Source organism: Anastrepha obliqua, chromosome 4 (genome assembly GCF_027943255.1).
Source record: "Anastrepha obliqua isolate idAnaObli1 chromosome 4, idAnaObli1_1.0, whole genome shotgun sequence".
Lineage (NCBI taxonomy): Eukaryota > Metazoa > Arthropoda > Insecta > Diptera > Tephritidae > Anastrepha > Anastrepha obliqua.
In genome coordinates, this window is record NC_072895.1 from 53,570,840 (window position 1) to 53,586,712 (window position 15,873).

At 35.1% G+C, this 15,873-nt stretch overlaps 1 protein-coding gene across 4 annotated transcripts in view; it reads right to left on the reverse strand.

Annotated features, from left to right (window-relative positions):
* Window positions 1-1,990: 1,990 nt before the first annotated feature.
* LOC129245498 (lipopolysaccharide-induced tumor necrosis factor-alpha factor homolog) overlaps window positions 1,991-15,873 on the reverse strand; it is a 33,734-nt gene continuing 19,851 nt past the window's right edge. For 2 of the 4 annotated variants that reach the window (XM_054883690.1, XM_054883691.1), the window contains exon 2: window positions 1,991-2,332. In XM_054883690.1, coding sequence (XP_054739665.1) covers window positions 2,230-2,332 — 103 coding nt within the window. In that variant the 3' untranslated portion in view covers window positions 1,991-2,229. Of the gene's footprint in view, window positions 2,333-9,925; window positions 10,323-15,873 lie in introns of those variants that run through there. The other 2 variants (XM_054883692.1, XR_008582412.1) reach the window with 2 other exon arrangements.

The window sequence follows — 15,873 nt, forward strand, 5'->3', positions numbered from 1 at the left end:
TAATATGCCACTCTCTTCTGGTTCCAGCACCAACACGATATTATATCGCATTACGAATATTTGGTTTTGGGGTGCTCTATTGGCGGAGCTTCGCATTTGATCTGCTTCGTTTAGGGTTGCTATAATAGACCTAATTTTTTTGTCCCCGGTGAGTGATACTCGATGCATAAATTGCTTTTATTTTGTGGCGTCTGAGAATCAAAAGATATATGATGTTTAAGTCATGTGGCATCCACCGCCATAATTGACAGCTCGATCCTGTTACAATTCAGCCGAACTATCTGAAATAGATTTTAATAACAAATTAGTAGTATTAATAGCTTCGCTCAACTAATCGGATTACTTGTTATCTTAGAGCATAATTAGGGTCTGTAGAAATCGGTAAAAAATATCGATGCATCAAACTGATGGCCTATAAATATGTTAATACTTGTAGTTTCTAAACGTTGGCATTCTGATTTAAGTTTAAAAGCAATTAAAACGGCAGCAAAATTCAGCTCTGCTTTTATATTGTGCATATGTGAGATTTTTTAAACAAATCTTATTCGCTTAAGAAATTTGAAGGACTGGGTAGTATGCGTTAAAATTGGAACCATAATCGTCCCTCCGAATAAATTTCCTTTTTTACCCTTGTTTAAAGCACATTATTCCTTTCATTAAGTTTGAAACATTGGCGGCCGCCGTAGCCGAATGGGTTGGTGCGTTACTACCATTCGGAATTCACAGAGAGAACTTTAGCTCGAATCTCGGTGAAACACCAAAATTAAGAAAAACATTTTTCTAATAGCAATCGTCTCTCGGCAGGCAATGGCAAACCTCCGAGTGTATTTCTGCCATGAAAAAGTTCCTAATAAAAACATCTGCCGTTCGGAGTCGGCTTGAAACTGTAGGTCCCTCCATTTGTGTAACAACATCAAGACGCACACCAGAAATAGGAGGAGGAGCTCGGCCAAACACCCAAAAAGGGTGTACGCGCCAATTGCCATATATATAAGTTTGAAACATTGATGCATGGAAATTTTGCAACTTAATTTTGCGTTTTAGACAATTTCATATTCTGGTTCGACAACCTCCTCGGCAAACTCATTTTTTTTATAATATCGTTTTTTGCTCCTTTATTAAAATTTAACTTTTTCTGGTTTTTATTCAACGATTGCAATTCTTCCTCATCGATCTGTTTAATATCGATTCGAGTCGATCCCAAGTTAGATGTTTGCTAATTCCCGATGTTTTTTGAGAGAGAAAACTCTGTCATCATCATCTATCAGTCTAGATGTGTATCACATGCCGTGGTGGTAAGCTAAATGATTTACTGTGTAACTTATAAGAAAAAAAACAAAATAGATAATATGCGTCATCAAATCCATTTAAGGAATATCTTTTGCAAGACTATTTAATATGAAAGGTTTTGGTTTGAAATTTACGTTTGAGTTTTAGGTTTGAAATTTAGGCGTAAAGTTCTCTCTTGACTAAAAATATGTGCTCTATTCGTATATATATATCTGCGATCTATTGAGGTCAGGGTCTATCACCTTTGCCAGACTCTGATGGATTATACCACAGTTAGCGGAATAGTTAAAGCTTGGTCACTGGTAGCTGCTGCCGATGGTAAATGAATGGGTTGGTCTCCTGTGCCCAAGGAAAAGAAAGAGCCTGTTGAGTAATGGTATCTTTTCACTTTGTAAATTCTAGTTTTTGGAACTTAACCAATAATAGAGCCAATAAAAAATACAGGAAATTGTAGCTATTAAATAAGAAAGGGATTAAAACGTTTGGCATCTTTTATCACATATGTATTATATATTTACCATTAAATGCATTTACATATATATATTTATTACAGCTACCAAAGTAATTTTTTTAATTTTATAAAATACAAAGTTTTTACATTGTATTATACAAATAAGTAACTGTAGCATACGTGGAGGAAGGAAGCATAGAATATGTCGAATTTTTACATCAAATATAGGACATTACATCCTGTTTATAATATAACAAAAAGTATTTTTCAATATATAAGTGTGTGAATATCTGCTTTTCGATGATTCGTCCTTATAATTGTCCAGTATTTAAAATTTCGGCTCCAATCCAACCATTTTATGCTTCATTTAGCTGTATCCAAACACTTTTGTATCCTTTCGTCTTTGACTTGCCACTTTGGTTGTTGTAAATAAGGTATGTATGTGTGTGTTTGACTTTATCTTCACTTTTTATTTTGATTTATTGAAATTAGTTTCTATAGCTGCCAATGAATGCATTACAGTTTGGACAATAGTGATTTGCATTCTGGCAGGAGTTCATGCAATAGGGCACACAAACGCAAGGCCAGCAACTGAAATCGATAAGAGAAGAATAACGAAAATTAGTTGAAAAGTTTTGGAAATGTAAATATATATATACATATGTAGATAAATAATCAGTTACGTATATAAATTAGTTTGTAAAAAATACGTATCTAGGGACCCCAACTTTGTGAAATGTATCGTAATTGGCGGGGTTGTGGTTGTTGTAGCAGTTTAGTAGGTTCTGCCAAACGTGGTAGGACCAGGAGACATATTGTTTCGACAGGGCATGTCCAAAGGGAAAGAGGTGTTACATGCGGTTAATGGATTGATGAGTTTCTATGTTAAGAAGTCAGCATTTCATGGAATGACCTGAAAATTACGCTTCAAAGGTGCTCTAAAATTAAAATTAAGAGTCCTGGCATCCTAAACACCTAATATCGTTCCCACGGCAAGCGGTTCTACATTACCGGAACGACCTGGATTTATGTATTGGAAATGTATTGTTTGCTAAAAAAATTTTGTTAAAAAGCACACACTTAACTCTACAGCGCAGTATATCGAATTGGTGTAGATAATCGAAATGCTCCGTAAGGCACTTTTAACTTTTTCAAGTTTTATACCAGCACCATGCTGTCAAATGCCTAATTTTACATGCCGCTCACCTGCCACATGAAAACACCTTTCGAATTGGTTCCGTTCGGTACAGTTTATTACATTAAATAGTGTAGAAAAAGAGTAAAACTTTAATTTGCCCTAGAAATGCCACAGACGCATTATTCAATAGATTTAAATTATTTATTATTATTGGCGCGATAACCGCTTACACGATTTTGGCGGAGTTTAACAAAGCGCGCCAGTCTTTTCTTTCTCGTGCTAACCGGCGCCAATTGAACACACCAAGTGAGGCCAAGTCCTTCTATACCTAATCTTTCCAACGCAGAGGAGGCCTTCCTCTTCCTCTACTACCACCAGCTGGTACCGCATCGAATACTCTCAGAGCCGGAACGTTTGTATCCATTCGGACGACATGACCCAGCCAACGTAGATTTAAATACTGGTGAATAAGCTTAATGTTCAATTATTCTTGAAGACAGACAACTTGGAACTTTTTATATTTTATTGAGTTTTTCTTTAATATTAGTTTCTAGAAAAAGAAATGCATTATTTTTGCGTAAAACTCGATTAAGATGTCTCGAGTTATCTGATTTGGGTGAAATTGTTTTGTTGTATAATTTTTTACCATTTTAAATGCTGCTTCATTATGCCTCTCTCTTAGAAAACTTGGTCCGTATTGGCAAAAAACTCAAGTAATGGATTTTCACAATCTTCTCTTGACATCAAAATCTCATCACTCAGGAAGTTTTATAATGGGTATAATGAGAGAAAAAGGTGATGGTTGGTGCCAGGTTCGGACTGTTTGGTGGATGCATTAAAACGTCTGTCGTAGCCGAATGGGTTGGTGCGTGACTACTATTCGGAATTTGGTGAGAACGCAGGTTCGAATCTCGGTGAAACACCAAAATGAAGAAAAATATTTTTCTAATAGCGGTCGCCCTTCGGCAGGCAATGGCAAACTTCTCGCAGAACTTCGAGATATGTGCATTGATAAGGTGTGGAACGTAGAGGGAACAGGTCTGCAACGAGTTATTGGTGTATTTACACCTGAAGAAATAATCGAGAAAATGATGATAGACGAAGAAAAATGGAATGCCGTCGCGAATTTCGTGGAGGATATTATCCAGCGTGAAATGGAAAGTTATGCTGAAGAGCATTGAGCATAGGTTTCTCAAAACAAGCGACCCTGGACGCAGGGCGAGTAAGTAAGTGTCCTTCTTAGGACGCCGTTTTGGCCCCCTACCTCGAAGCAATGCGCAAGCAGTCCCGGGGTGGAGGGAAAAATCCAATAGAAGACGAGGGATATTTTTAGTAGAATCACCAAACACGTAGTAACGCCAGTTACTATATCGTGCGAAGGCATTTTTAACCCAACCTCACCGCAAAAAAAAAAAGAAAAAAATGGCAAACTTCTGAGTGTATTTCTGCCATGAAAGAGCTCCTCATAAGAAATAGCTGCCGTTCAGAGTCGGCTTGAAACTGTAGGTCCCTCCATTTGTTGAACAACATCAAGACGATATATACATATATTCAAACTTCCTAACCAAGCTCCAGAAGTCATTATAGACGCATCTGACCGTGCGTTGTCTTGACGGAACACAACAGGTCTTCTGTTGGCCAATTCTGACCATTTTTAGTCAATCGCTGGCTTCAAAGGGTCCAGTTGTTGACAGTAGATATTTTAATTTAGTGTCTGACCATGCGGAAGTAATTCATAATAAATGATTTTTCCAAATACACAGTAGAACCTTTCTGGCCACTAGTCCTGGTTTGGCCACCGTTTAAGCTGCTTCATCATGCTTTGGCTACGATCGTTTTCGCAAAATATTGTCGAATTGACCCGTTTCTCATCCCCAGTTACCATTCGTTTAAGAAATGGGTCGATTTCACTCCGTTTGGCCAAAGCTTCGGGATCATGTTTTTTGGTGTTAATTGGTGTGGCACCCAAACATTGAGCATCTTTTTGAATTTAGGTTTGCGCAAATGACTTACAACTGTTTTATAGTCGATCTTTAGCTCTTGGGCGTTGCTACGATTATCATACTAACTTGGCAGTCAATCGATTATTTATCGACATTTTCTTTAACATGAAAAATGCCTGAACGGAGTCGATGAAACCAAAATTGCACGTAATCAGCTATTACAGTATCGGCACCATAAACACCATTCACAATTTCAGTGGCTTGGCTTGCATTTTCGTCTTTATCAAAGGAAATCTGTGAAATGCACCGAATTTTCTCTTTGTTGACTTCCGTTGTCAATACCCTGTAACTCACAACTGAATGGAACAAACAAAAAAACAGCAAAATAATTTTTTTAGTCTGAGATGTCACCTTGACAACGAGCATAAACTTTAAATTGTTTGATCGATAACTTACGAGATATCGATCACTACAGCCATCGCCTTGCAAATAATGGATTTCTTTTTCTCCAAACTTATATTAACGATTCATATTTTATCAAAATTTCAAAGCCCTACAAAAACTTACAATATTTGTCAAGAAAAAGGAATCGCGATGTATAAAAGATTCATATTTAAACAATTTTTTACTTGAAAAATGGACAAAACTACGAGTCCCAATTACTCAATAAGAAATGGAGTATAGCCTTCGTTGTCCAGAATAGCTTGGCATCTTCTTGGCATGTTTTGAATCAGCTTTTCTGCGTAGCTCATCGACAAAGAGGACCAGTTGCTTTAAATCGTGAACTGGCTTTCCGGTAAGATTCCGTATTCATATTTCCCCACACATTTTCAATAGGGTTGGCCTCTGGGGACTGGGAGGGCCAGTCCACTACTGTAACGACATTTTCTTGTTTTGTTGTTTCTCAATGTGTTTTTCTGAGAGCAGTGGTTTTATTGATGTGACACGGTAGGATATGTTCGCCTCCTTCAGTTCTCGTTCGATGGTGTTGATACTCACATCTATTCCCTTTTTAGCAAGAATTGTGCGTGTTGGGCGTAGTCGCAAAGAAGGATCCCGCTTAAAGAGTTGGAGGATCACGTTATCCTGCTTTTTAAAAGTCATCAACATTTTTCTACACTTTATACCGCTGATTCCACATCACAACAAACTTTTTTGATTTTTTAATCACTTTGCAGCGGCGTAAGATGATTTCGGCCCTTCCGAATGCGTGCATAAAAATACCGCCTCGAAACGCTTCGCGTACTTCTCCCTCATTTTTGTTTGGTTGCGTTTACGGGAAAGTTTCGAACGACAATAACCTAAGTTAGCACTGGCGTCGTAGCCCTTGAGTGCGACTATTATGCAGCAAAAAGCAGAATGGAATATATCTTGAAGTTACAAGAAAAAAACGGTTCTTTTCTTCTGAAACAGACTGTACATATATTTAAGCAACTCAAAAAATCAGATTATCCCGGTAACCGGTAATTTACTGTAGCAGACGCTTTAGTCAACTAATGAAGACTTTTTTCTAGGCTTTTATAGTCATAGAATCAGTTAGTAAAATGGAGCATAAAATAATGCCATACTCCGTGTTTTGCTAGTTCGTGCGGGATGAGTAGTTCGCAATTAGTCATTAATCGGATCGCACCAGTTTTTTGCTGCTGGGTAGGCAAGTTTTAGCGATTTAGAAACAATTCCTGGTACTAAGCTTTAGATTTCTAACTTTTTGTTTTTTGTTATTTCAGGTCATATATAACTTCATACACATACATTTGTATGTTTATACAATATATTATACTATATCTGTGTATGTAGACATAACTATGTATATTTTTATTACAAATACCAATGTTGTGCCAACTGTATAAATATAATCAGGCATACTTGTCTGATGCAAACATTTCAATGCGGTTAGAATTGTTTTTATGAGTCACTCAGCTGATAAAGATTGACTCACGTGATATGTAGTACACACATAAATACATACCGAACACCAATATAAGGTAATTTAGGCCATGTGTATTAGGACCAATCATAGAAACTAGATATCTAGCACAGCAAGGGCCTAAGTACTTACAGTGGGTCACAGAAGTATTTTGCATAGCTCCATGTAAGCATAAATTTCAAATTTCTTATGTATTAAGAACAATTATTTACTTTTTGAATGTGTATTCTAATTGGCATTTCCTAAAGAAATTTGAGAGTCAGTAAGCACAAATATTGTGCCGGTATGTACATAATACAATAGCAACAAAAAACGTGCGCGACAATGCGATTGATTCTATGCTCACAGTTCACACCCAAGTATGATATTCGATGAAACAGTGCGCAGAGTACTCAGGACTAACATCCACGGTCGGGCAGAACTTATGTACACACATACATACATATATGTATAATATATCGAAAATGAATGAAAAGGTGATTTTTGTTCGCCCACACCTATAAAACAAAAATTGTTGCCTTTAGTGACAAAAGAAAGGGACAACATTTTTGAATCGGATGGTTATCGTATGGTATGGCGGAAGTCAAACGAAGAGCTGCGAATCAAAAACCTTAAATAAAAAAAACTGTTAAGCACAACAGAGGTTGTACCATAGTAACCCCAAGCCACGGTATGGCAGCTCAAGGAGTCCAAAAAGTAGTTTTTAAAGATGGTACAATGATACGATGGTCACACATTTTTATTCGTCCATTAGTATGAAAATTTACATTTCGTTGCTGGAAAAATTTGTATATCAAGGAATGGGCTTTTATTTCAACAAGATAACGATCACAAACTTGTGGTATATGTGGCTTATGATGTTAAAATGTGGATACTTTTCAACAGAAAGCATTCGCAAATACCTCCTCAAAGTCCTGGTAGAAATGCTATAGAAACAGTTTGGCTTTATCCTGACGACAAAGTGGGAGAACACAAAATTTCATCAAAAAGTGACCTTAAGGCTGTTTTCCTCGAGAAAAGGGGAAAAATATGTGCCTCCCAAATTTCGTCAAAATGTTGTTAGAATCTATGCCAATACGTGTAGATGTTGTCTCCAAAAATAATGATTATCTTACAAAATATTAAGGGGGAAACCAGTTTAGACTTATCAAAAAATCGACTTTTTTTTATTGCATAAATTGTTAATATAACTACTCAAGAATATGTGGTAAATATTTAAAGCGAAATTCGCATTATTCTCGACTCTATGAGCACTTAAGTGACTGCCCTTCGGTTCCGCACCGTAGCACGCGTTAGTTAGAACGACGGTTTTCTCGAAACTACTTTTTTTCATTTTTCAACTGGTGGGCACTCTAGGTCAAAAAGTTATAGACCAATCGTTATAAATTTTTTTCAGAGTATCCTTTATTTAATCCTTAGTCGTATGAACCTAATTCTGGGATTATATTATCATTAAAAATATATTTTTAAGCAAAATAGATGAAAAAATATGGTATTAAAAAATGACAAAAACATGCAATTTTCAATATTATTTTATCAAAATTGGGTTTATATTCTTAGGAAACATGTTGTGAATGAAAAAAACAATTGTTGTTCATTACAGAGAAAAATTGCAACTTCAGTAATGTCCACCAGCAAGATACTCGGATTGCGATCGTCCATGAACAACCCGCTCTAACGCCACTATTTCCGGCGGAAATGGCTTGAAAGAATTTTAAAGTGTACTTAAAAATATGAGTAAAATACCCTCCAAGTTTAAACAATTTCTAATCATTCCTTCCTTGTTCAAAAAATTCACGAAGAACACCAAAATTTTGGCCTCCTAAACCGGTTTCCCCCCTTAAATATGTTGTAAATCTATCAGAAGTGTACCCTCCCGTTATTTATTTTGTAAATCTATTTATGCGTCACTGCTAAAAGTAAGAATTATTTTTAATATTTGGTGAATAATTTATGTACTTATAGTGTTACCCCTTTATTTGAATAACTTATAAAAAACGTATAAATAAAAAAAATAAAAAAAACTTAAAAAAAAAATTAAAAATGCAAACTACTTATGTGAGCCACTGTATGTACAAATACTAAGAAAAGACAACTTCTACAAGGTGGCACAAAATTAATTATCCCATTTTGTTTTTGAATAACTTTTTTACTAAATAAAAACAAAATAATTTTGAGTGAGGGAAATCTTTATTTTGACATTTGCATGCTCCATTGCTAGTATAAGCAGCTGTCAAGTTGACATTGTCAAATGTGATTGACATACGACGCTATTTGTAAAATGTATAAATCCTCCGCCAGGATCATTAATTTTGTGTCACCTTGCATAATTTGAATGCGTTATATCTATACTGGAGATAGAACCCATGATTTACAGGCAGTATGCTACGCACAATACAGACGAAAGGTGACCACATCACAGGATAAAATTGAGTTAGATCCGTTGGTTTTGTTTCTCGCTAACAAAAAAAAAATTGAGACTCAAGTAGACACGATCGTTTGAATATCCTTCATGATCATCTAATAAGTGTCAAAGGTCAGCACCAGATGCGTGCCGATAATGTTCACAACCCTTGAGGAGCAACAGCGCGTCGGGTATACGATAACTGTCGTACAAAAATATCACTTCAATATTTTTACTCTCTACAGTCCACTCTACTTGGCGTGCCCTCGTATGAGGAACTGTACGAAATTTGGAACTCTTTATTTGGGCGTCTAAGTTGTGTGCATAAGGCATCATGAGAAAGACCTTGGAAATGTCATGCTTGAGGAACCTTCCAAAAAATCAGAGAGCTTACCATTCATCTAGGAGCACGACGAGTTACCAAATTTTAATAATTTTTTGTATTTAATTTTTTTATATTTTTATTTATACAGCAAAACCATATAAGTTAAAGCTACAAACTTTGTACAAAATTTAAAAAAAAAATTTACGATTTCGAAATAAAAAGCATCAAAAATACATACAGGCAGCTCTAGGCCATTTGTTGTCGGCGAACTTCATATGCACATTAGCAAAACTCAGCTGTTTGAGTTGATTTGATTAAGGTTCACTTGTTTGGCACTCGCCAAACTTAATAGAGCTCTTGACTCGAGCTAGGTATTCGATGAAAATGGCGTACAAAACATTCTTCGATTTTTTATACCGAATAATTTTCACTCACACTTCAACCTACCATATTAAACAGAGTATCAGCGCCCAGACGTGTGTTCGTGAAGTTGCATGATGCTTGACGGTGGTTAGTACTTGGGCGTGGCACGAGGGACAAACGATACGTGTCGGCTCACTGCTCACAGGCACCAACATTGGATGTGATGTTTGTATGATCACTGTCTCGGTATTTGATGATATTGGTGGTGGTGGCGGTTGGTAGTGTTGTGCAGGCGTATAGCCGGGTTGTGTGTACGGTGGTGGATTCGTTTGAGGATTTGACATGGTGTATAACTTTTAGCACTTTTTTCGAATTTTCCGCAAGAAGAAAAAAATTTATTCGTGTGTATTTAACCACAAATTTTCACTGTTTTTCGTACTTCCACGTTTTGTGTATGCCAACTACGAAGGGCAGTATTTAACTGAAGTAAATTCAAGGGTCTCTTCTAATATAATTTGGTACATTGCATTATTATCTCATAAAAGGCATACAACAGTAGACAGTGACAGGTATGAGTGGCTACACTCGCACACTGAAAAAATATCACACTAGTATTATATCTATTTTTGTGATCGTAGTGCAACTGCATTGACATTACCATTCCCTAGCGAATTCCATTCAATCAATTGAAATCCACTAATTGAATGTTTTTTACCGTATACCGTTAAATGCGCTCACACAATTTCATGGCACCTGATAACTTAGAACTTGTGATAATCTTATCGCGTTTATTTTCCTTTCCTGTCAGTGGTTATAAAAAAATACATATTACGTTTTATGCGCATTACTGAATTACATTACTGGGGGATTTTTTGGATTTAAACCAGATAGCAATTTCATATTCTTTGTAATTTTATTCGTAATAAATTACCCATTTATTCCATAGTTATTGCTTGCAGAGGTGTGAGTGATTAGTAATCATCTATTTTTGCCATGCTTGATTTTCTCTGGTCTAAAAGTTAGCAGCAAATCCGCCATTGCTTGACTAATAGCAAATTTAAAAATAAAAATTATATTTTGCATTATGTAAAATGAGTCTCTGAACTCGGAATTTTATATTATATATGTATATATGTATATATAATTGGCGCGTACACGCTTTTTGGTGTTTGAACGAGTCCTCCTCCTATTTGTGGTGTGCGTATTGATGTTGTTCCACAAATGGAGGGACCTACAGTTTTAAGCCGACTCCGAACGGCAGATATTTTTATGAGGAGCTTTTTCATGGTAGAAATACACTCGGAGATTTGCCATTGCCTGCCGAGGGGCGACCGCTATTAGAAAATGTTTTTCTTTATTTGGCGTTTCACCGAGATTCGAACCGACGTTCTCTCTGTGAATTCCGAATGGTAGTCACGCACCAACCCATTCGGCTACGGCGGCGGAATTTGATATTGGTTATTGAAAAATTATAAATATTTTCAAGATATACGCCCCGCGACAAAATGGCATGATAAAAAAATGTTTAACAATTTTGACTGCTTTTCTTTGTTAATAATTTTCTTTGTTAATGTTTTTAATTAAAGTAAAGCTCATTGTCTAACGAAAACCATATAAATACCAATTTCAAACTTAATATAAAAATTAGAAACATTTAACAAATTTATGTCAAAATTTTAAACTCAGAACCAAATTATAAAAAAAATGGTTAAACAGTCTTGTAGCCAATGCAATTTTAGTTTTTATTATACTTAGTTTGAAGTTGCTTAAATATTTCAATGATTTTTTATAATTTTTTTCCTTAGTTTTAATGCATATTTTCTCCATGTAAAAGAAAGTTCATTCATTTGTTATAAGGAAAAAATTATAATGAAAGGTTTTTAAATACAAACTTGTAGTTGAGAAGGTTTTGGTACGAATAGTTTATTTTTTATATACATTTTTTTTAAGAACCGCAACGCGCCCCTAAATATATACAGGGTGGCTGATGAAAGCCGCACCAAAAAAAAATTGAATAACTTTTTTTCTTTTTAAGTTATCTGTTCCATTTTTGGTTTAATTTGCAGATTGATCTTTAAAATTTATTAAAATGGATAACTGGGACACACAAACAAGAATTTGGATAGTCCGCCGCTATCACGCACTGGAGTCCGTAGTTTTGGTACAGAGAGAGTACAGGCGGATGTTTGGCGGCGATCCCCCGAGCAGATGGACCATAATGAGACTGGTGAATAATTTTGCTGAGCAAGGAACAGTCGCAAGAAGGCCTTATCATCGAAACCCACCAGTTCGGACGGAGGAAACGATCGCTGCTGTAGCTGCAGCTATACAAAGCAATCCAAGGGTTTCAACAAGAAGCTTATCTGCTCAACTTGGTGTCAGCCGACAGTCTTTGCAAACAATAATGCACAAAGATTTAGACTTATTTCCCTACAAAATTCAAATGGTTAACAAACTGAATGCAGCAGACTTGCCGATTCGCTTGGAATTTTGCCAGAAGATCCTGCAAATGGTGGAAGAAGACCAAAACATGTTAAACTGCCTTTTCATGTCTGATGAGACCCATTTCGATTTAAACGGTAATGTGAACAAACAAAATTGTCGAATATGGAGTACTTTTAACCCACAGATACTCCACGAGACGGAATTGCATCCTCTTCGCGTGACAGTTTCTTCACGCTGTATTGTCGGGCCTTATTTTTTTGAAGAAAATGGTCACACCGTTACGGTTACTGAAGACCGTTATTTGAAAATGCTGAAAGAATTTTTCTATCCAGAACTACGCCGAAAGAGAATTCCTTTCAACTCTGTGTGGTTTCAACAAGATGGGGCAACGTCTCACATAGCCCAGACTGTTATGACAGAGTTGCGACGAAAATTTCCCAATAAACTGATTTCAAGAAACTCCGAATTTCGTTGGCCCCCCAGGTCGCCTGACCTTACTGCACCTGACTTTTTCTTGTGGGGTTTATGTAAACAAGAAGTTTATAAAACAAAGCCAACAAATTTGGATGAACTAAAACAATCCATTCGGCCAACAATTGCGGCTATTCCTGTCGCAACTCTCAAAGCAGCAATGAACAACTTTTTACTAAGATGCCGCACTTGTGTCAACGAGCATGGGGGGCATTTAAATTCAATTATTTTTAAAACTAGTTAAGCTACATTTAATAAAATTTAATGACCTTCAACTTGAAAAAAAAAAAATAAATGAATTCCATACACTAAAAAAAAAGTTATTTGAGTTTCTTAATGTAGCAAAATTCATCAGCCACCCTGTATATATTTTTTCATGTTATTTGCTTTGCAGCGCTATTATGCGATTTTTTAAATGAAAACCTAATTTTTTTGCATAAGATGTTGATCTATCTGTTTTCTCTGTATGTATAAAAGACTTCTGGAAATGTTCTTTATGTGGAAGAAATTCTCAGCATAATATACAAAAAAAAAAAAAGATTTAAAAAATCGACCCGATTTTTAAGCGACTTTATATTTTGATTTTATTGAACACGAATTGAATGTGCTATAAAACTGCATACTCAGAGTATTTTTGGAAATTCTGATTAAAGAATTTAAAAGTTTTATTTTAATTTTGTGAAATTTGTTAAATTTTTATTCAGAACTCTACTTTATAAGGTTTTTGTTATGAAATAATACATATTTTTTCAAAAATTGGTGTAGCTTTTTTTAAAGTTTGGTGCCTTGGAATTGATTTGAGAGCTATGCTCTAGTGGAATTTGTTTCTTATTTTATTTAGAACCCGAATCTGCTAGGAACGATGCCGAACAAAGCAGTTGTCTACAAATTGATCCGTCCTAGTATACATACACACATATATGCATCAAAATTTGAATTAACGGTAAATAACAAATCGAAATACATATGAATATAATAAATATTAAAACTGCGGCAGTGTGGCTTCCACCTTTTCTTTAAGACACCTTTCTGGTCTGGAATTTCGAAAAAATCTATTTTTTTTTCATGCTATGATAGTTGCTTGCAAATTTTTATATTGAAATTCATTTTAGTTTAGACATTACAGTCCTTTGAAACGAGACCAGTTTGGAGTACGACTCCCAGTACGACGAAATTTTAACGGCGTTTTTCTCGAAACTATTTTTTCCGAGTTGGCGTTGGTAATTTCTCAAAAAGTACTGAACCGATTGATTTTAATTTTTAATATGTTATTGAGTAGACTTGTGGCTCTCGCGTATAACAGAACTATAATTTTATAATCAATTTTTCTATTTTTTTTAAGAGCGAGAACGTGAAAAAATTCTTTTTTTTTGTTTTTCCAATAAACAGATAAAATATCAAGGAAAACATTTTTTTTGTAAATCTGCTACCCACCATAGCGGCATATCTCCTGATGAATAATCGACCGAATTTTTTTTCAGACGTACCTGAGCAGTGGCATATGTTACGTCAGGGGAAGCCATTTTTTTATTATTGTCATTGAAAAAAATATTTTTTTTCTTCTTTTTTTGTAAATAAAGAATTGATCTTATGAATAAAAACGATTTTCAATTGATACCGATTGTTTTTCTTTAATTTTCAACGCCTTCAATTTTCACGTCTCTAGAGCAGAAAGGTGCCTTAACATTTTCCGATTCAGGTCAACAGCTCCTGAGAACTTTAACATGAATATTTTTTGATTTGAGTTGCCACTAAGCTACAATATAACTCGATATAAAAAATGTTCAGGAATATTTTTATGCAGACAAGCTTTTGGTTAGGGTTGCCAGTCTTTAATAAAACCTTTCATTTGATATATTCTAGTTTATTTATCAATGAAATATATTAAAAGTAAGGGTTCAACACCAATATAGAAACCAGAAAAATTAAATGTTAAAAAGTTATCAATCAAATGTAAACAAATGTTTGTCAAAAATTAAAAAAGGTATAAAGGAAAAAAATAGCATAAAAGAGGAATCTTTTTGCCCAAAAGAGTTATTGAAATTTAAATCAACATGCTATTTATCATGTTGTGAATGATTAACCAGCAAAAGATTTACAATGCACATGGCCACATCGCAGAAGCACAAAATTTTGGTGAGACCTTTTAAAGGTGAAAACATTCTCGCTCCATTTATCGTGTTTGTGGTGCTTCTATTGACGTTGCTCCACAAATGCAGGGCTCTACATAATTATGGTACCTCCGAGCAGCAGATGGTTTTTATGAGCTGTGGGAAGTTTTCCATTGTCTGCCAAGGGGCGACCACTTATGCCACAATTTAATATTTGATTTTCATATTGCCCTCCGTACCCGATACATATCGAATGATTGTCACCTGCGAACCCATTCCGACAAGTAATTAAATCTTAAAATCTCCATTATGATTTAAATCGAAAATTCGTGAGTCTAAAAGTATAATATTTATTCGAAACTCACATACAAGAGCAGATAAGTAATGCTATCAGATGCGTCTTCACGTTGGGTGTGAATGTAACATCCGTCCAAATTAATTCACCGCAGTTAGGACAGACGATTTGTATTGACTCTGGTGTCGGTACTTCCGCAAATCGTAAATCGCGATCCATATTGATGAGCTCTGATATATTTTTGCAAAAAAATTTAGTTGAGCCACTAGTAACACAAATTTACAAATTTTTATCACATGTCGACGAAGCGTATATTTGTACGAATAATTTCTTTGCATACAAAAACAAACAGAACAAAAAAACACAAAAACTGAAAAACATAAATTGTCATCGTAATTTTTAGAAAATTGAAAATGAGAACGAAAAAACAGAGTACTTAACAAATACATTTTCGTATTTCTTCAAAACACTTACACTTGTCTTCAAAATAGTAGAAGCGCAATGAATTACCAAGTTTAAACAAATTTTTTTGTTGCAAATATTTTTTTTTAGTTTTACAACAAAAACCATATAAATCAAAGCCAAAATTCAAAAAATTACAAATACATCAAAATTTTCAATTTTTTATTCAGAATTTTTAGAGACATTTTCAGGAGTGTCATTTCAGAGTGTAACTATCTGAAGCAATTTCCTGCTGGGATGCTATGAGT